The following is a 4,633-nucleotide window of genomic DNA, read 5'->3' as shown; positions in this document are numbered from 1 at the left end:
ATGATACTCTTGAGGAATAAAACAGCCTACTTCACAGTTAAGACCTGTCAACTACCTTATACCCATTTAAGGCACAATTGCTACCAACCAACTCAAAGACTACATTAACAAGTTTTAAGGTATATATTCATATTCAGAAATGCAGAAAATGAAAACAATGCATAAATTAGGCTCTTTACCCACCTAGAACTATGGTGGGTTTTATATATACATCTTCCCATGTAATTCTCCCAATACTTCTATCATTGTCATTTTATAGACAGGAAAATACAGAGCAAAGAGCTAAAACTAGAGAGGTTTAAGGTCACACAGCAGAGCTGGGATCTGAACTCAGGACAACCTAAATACAAATTAGGCCAATCTTAATTCAAAGGCTTTGCTCATTCAACTCACTACACTATGTTGCTTTCATAGGAAGCCAAAAAAAAACCCTGTATGGGTTTACAGACAACCTAATTAACATATTTTAATTAGCAAGTGACTAACATGTTAACATTTTCAGAATCTATGACCAATATGCCTTAACCTTTGAGTTGTGCTTCTTAATATTCTGACCTTTTTTCATGGAAAAGCAAAGCGAAACTAATGATTATTTTAGACAAATAATATTACTATTTCAGTTAACTAAACTAAGCAGAATTTTCTCTTTTTTTTTTGGGGCCGCGCTATATGGCTTCCGGGATCTTAGTTCCCTGAGCAGGGATTGAACCCAGGCCCTCGGCAGAAAGAGCACAGAGTCCTAACCACTGGACTGCCAAGGAATTCCCTAAACTAAGAAGAATTTGAGAAATATGTATTTTAGATAGTAAAACACAAAATTTTTACTTTAAAATATCTACACAAACTGTGTATATGTGCAGAAGTACAAAATTTTGCAGATGCCCTAAGATACTTTTTATATCCAAATTCATCCTGTGGTGGTTCTCTTAGCACTATGCTTTTTATCTTTTCCCACCAGCAATAAAAAAATTTTCAAGTAAGTATATCTCTAACTCATCTTTTCTTTGAATATCATCTTCCAATTCCATTTTACTCTGATTATCTTATATCTCATCAACTCACAGTATCTCAAAGAAAATTTGGTTAGTTGTTGCCTGGTGAAGAACTAAATAATAATTCATGACCTTTCTAAGAAGCAGTATTAGTAAAACACATTCTAATATACTATATTCCAACTAACATATAGCACTGAAATAGTAGGGCTTTGGGAAGAGGAGGGATAGAAAAAGGACTCAACTTATATGGTCCAGTGAACCCATGGAGTTTTTGGAAATAGACTGAGGATATTAATGCATCAATACAGCAATTCTTTAAATATAACAGATTTCAGAATCATGCTTCGCACTTAAGACAGACACTACAGAAGGGAAAATGCCAACAAGAACTGTGGGAACAAAATGTTAATGATCAAAAAGGGTCTACAACGTTTTTTTTATGACAGATTTGAAAAAGTTAAATCCAAAGAGACTTCACTTAATGTTCTGATCTCATCCCCCAATGCTACAGAACTCCTTTCTTCACCTCCGCTTTCCATGTTTGATCTCAACAGGTGAGGGATTCTATAAAATAAGTCTATAAACCCAAAGTTATTTTCAGAATATTCATGTATTCATTAAAACTCCCCCCATAATAATTTAATAATGTTCCAAATAACTAATTTTTGCCTAAGATGAGGCTACTGTCAAAAACATGGAAAGGAAATTTAAATATTTATGTATCTTAAAGGAAGTGCTGGAGGCATTACATAAATTTCTCATCTCTTCATATTCTAGTAGAAATATATACAACAAACATCTGCCATTTAAGTATAAATTATTCCCGTAAGACTAATGAAAGGTTTATTGAAAGAGAACCTTAGACTCCCAAAGGAAATGCAGAATGAGATTTAGAGTTCCTCCAACACACGGTCCCCAAGCAGTTACTCATTCTGCCTGCTACATTCTTCCCTTCTTTCTTTTTCTTTTTTTTTTTTTTGTGGTATGCGGGCCTCTCACTGTCGCGGCCTCTCCCACTGTGGAGCACAAGTTCGGACGCGCAGGCCCAGCGGCCATGGCTCACAGGCCTAGCTGCTCCGCGGCATGTGGGATCCTCCCAGACCAGAGCACGAACCCGTGTCCCCTGCATCGGCAGGCGGACTCCCAACCACTGCGCCACCAGAGAAGCCCCCTTCTTTCTTTTTTTTCCACTGGAAAATAACTTTATTGAGATTCTACCAGCTGTATAATCTGTTCTGACATTAGGCCCCTTCTTCCTTTGCAATTCGGTCCTTCTTAAGTGGTCCCATGAACGCTTTCTTCTCCTCCACAGTCTGGAAGCAGCCATGGCCAAATTTGGAGGTGGTGTCAATAAACTTGAGGTCAATCTTCTCCAGGGCCCGTCGTTTGGTCTGCACCAGCAAGGACTTGCGAAGGGTGAGCGCTCGCTTCTTGGTTCCCACCACACAGCCTTTGAGCATGACAGTCATTGGTCACTTCACCGTAGTGGACAAAGCCACCCAAAGGGTTGATGCTTTTGTCAGATAGATCGTAATCAGTACAGGCATTGTTCTTGATCAGTTTACCATCCTTGATGAGGTAGCCCTGGCCAATCTTGTAGATCTTCTTGTTGATCTTGGTGCAGTGATGGTAGCCCTTCTGCCCGGCCCGAGCCACAGAGAAGGCCACCCGTGCAGGATGCCATGCCCCAATACAGGCAACCTTGCGCAGCCCTTGGTGGGTCTTACGGGGCAGCTTCTTGGTGTGACAACGGCTGGTGACCCCTGTGTAGCCTTTGCCCTTGGTCACCCCAATGACATCAATCATCTCATCCTGCCCAAACACTTGGTTCACAGGGACCTGCTGCTCTAGCCTCTCTCAGGCCCAGTCCAGTTTTTCGGCCTCAGTGCCTCCGTTCACCTGGATCTCCATGAGGTGGGCCTTCTTCTGGCGTAGAGGAAGCAGGCGCATCTGGGTGTGGGCAATGACACGGATGACCTGGCAGTACTTCTTCATGCTGCTGAAGTCCCTCTCCAGCTGCTTCTTGCCATCTACAGCCTGCCACTTCTTGCAGTATTTGGTGAAGGCCTTCTTCTTAGATTTATGCCAGTTCTTATAGAAGCGCCTTTTGCATTCATCACTGATATGCTCAGCAAAGATGGTCTTAAAGGTCTGGAGGCCTCGAGGTGTTTCCACGTAGCCCACAATGCTCACAATGACCATGGGCAGCGTCTCCAAGATGGTCACAGGCTCCACACCTTCCTTCTTGTTCACCTTGGACCCTGGCCTATCGACCTCCCTCACAATGTGGGTCATGCCAGCCTTGTAGCTGAGGAAGGCTGTGAGGTGCACGGGCTTGGAAGAGTCATCCTTGGGGAAGCTCTTCACCTTCCCGCGGTGCCGGCTGCTGCGATTCCGAGGCAGAAAGCCCAGGGACCCATGCCTGGGAGTGGAGAACTTCCTGTGAGACATCCTGCCGTCGGATGTTGCCGGTTGAGCTTCTCTTCTTTCTTTACCTGACTAATCCTACTCATCCTGTAAGACTGAGCTCATGAGTTCAACTCCAGAAACTATCTCTGAACTCCCAGGCAGTAAAACTATCTCTGAACTCCACTTCCCTCAATATACTCATGGCATCCCTTGAAAACATTTACCTTGGTATTTACCACATTACAGCTGCCCCTTGGTACCAGCAGGGGATTGATCCTCAAATGCTCAAGTCCCTTATATAAAATGGTATAGTACTTGCATATAGCCTTTGCACATCCTCCCCATCCTCCTGTACACTTTAAAGCATCTTTAGATTACTTATAATACCTAATCCAATGTAAATGCTATGTAAATAGCTGTAAATACAATGTAAATGCTACGTACACAGTTGCCTGCACTTGGCAAATTCAAGTTTTGCTTTTTGAACTTTCTGAAAATTTTTTTCCCCAATATTTTCCATCTGCAGTTGGTTGTATCCACCAATGTGGAACCCGCAGATACAGAGGGCCAACTGTGTATTGAAATATCTGTGCAACATCCATCTCCCTCAGGAGACCACTAGCCTAAGAAACAAACATCAGTTCATTTGCCTTTATATTCTTAGAGCCTAGCACTGGCATTCGTAAGTATTCCATAAATGTTTTGCAAAAATGAAACAAAAGCATGAAAACTCTATTCAACACCCATTATGTACATTATGCATTTTTAAAAACTGCTGAGACATGATCTCTATCATACTCAGTCTAGCTGCAGAGATAATTCACTTATATAAAAAAAAGAGGTCACTACAAATTTAAGAAATTATAAGTACCAAATGACTGAGAGACAGGAAATGCTACAGAAAGTCAATGACTGCAGAAATCACCCGGGTGGACATGAAATTTTCACAGAAGGTGAAACTTAAGGGAGTGGAGGATAGTACTTCCTGCAGGGGAAATGGCCTTGGAAGACAGATTAAAGCAGGAGTGGATAAGCCATGTTTAGAAGACCATGAGTAGATTACTCTAGCTAGGGCAGTTGACTCTTTTCAAAAGGTAAGGAGATATCATGTGACAGAGATAGATGAGGGTCATTTTATGGAAGGCCAAGAATGCCAAACTAAGGAGTTGAAGTGACAGAAAGCCACATACAAATGCTTTTCAGGAATAATAATGTAAATAGAAGCAATG

At 41.8% G+C, this 4,633-nt stretch overlaps 1 protein-coding gene across 1 annotated transcript; it reads right to left on the bottom strand.

Annotated features, from left to right (window-relative positions):
• Positions 1-2,146: 2,146 nt before the first annotated feature.
• Positions 2,147-3,571, bottom strand: LOC102986274 (60S ribosomal protein L3-like). Its single transcript, XM_055084059.1, is given in 2 exon segments — positions 2,147-2,459; positions 2,461-3,571. Coding segments are annotated over 2 exon segments (1,209 nt in total). The 5' UTR covers positions 3,447-3,571; the 3' UTR covers positions 2,147-2,236.
• Between the last annotated feature and the right edge of the window lie 1,062 nt (positions 3,572-4,633).

Source organism: Physeter macrocephalus, chromosome 4 (assembly GCF_002837175.3).
Source record: "Physeter macrocephalus isolate SW-GA chromosome 4, ASM283717v5, whole genome shotgun sequence".
Lineage (NCBI taxonomy): Eukaryota > Metazoa > Chordata > Mammalia > Artiodactyla > Physeteridae > Physeter > Physeter macrocephalus.
This window is presented reverse-complemented; position numbering and strand designations above follow the sequence as displayed.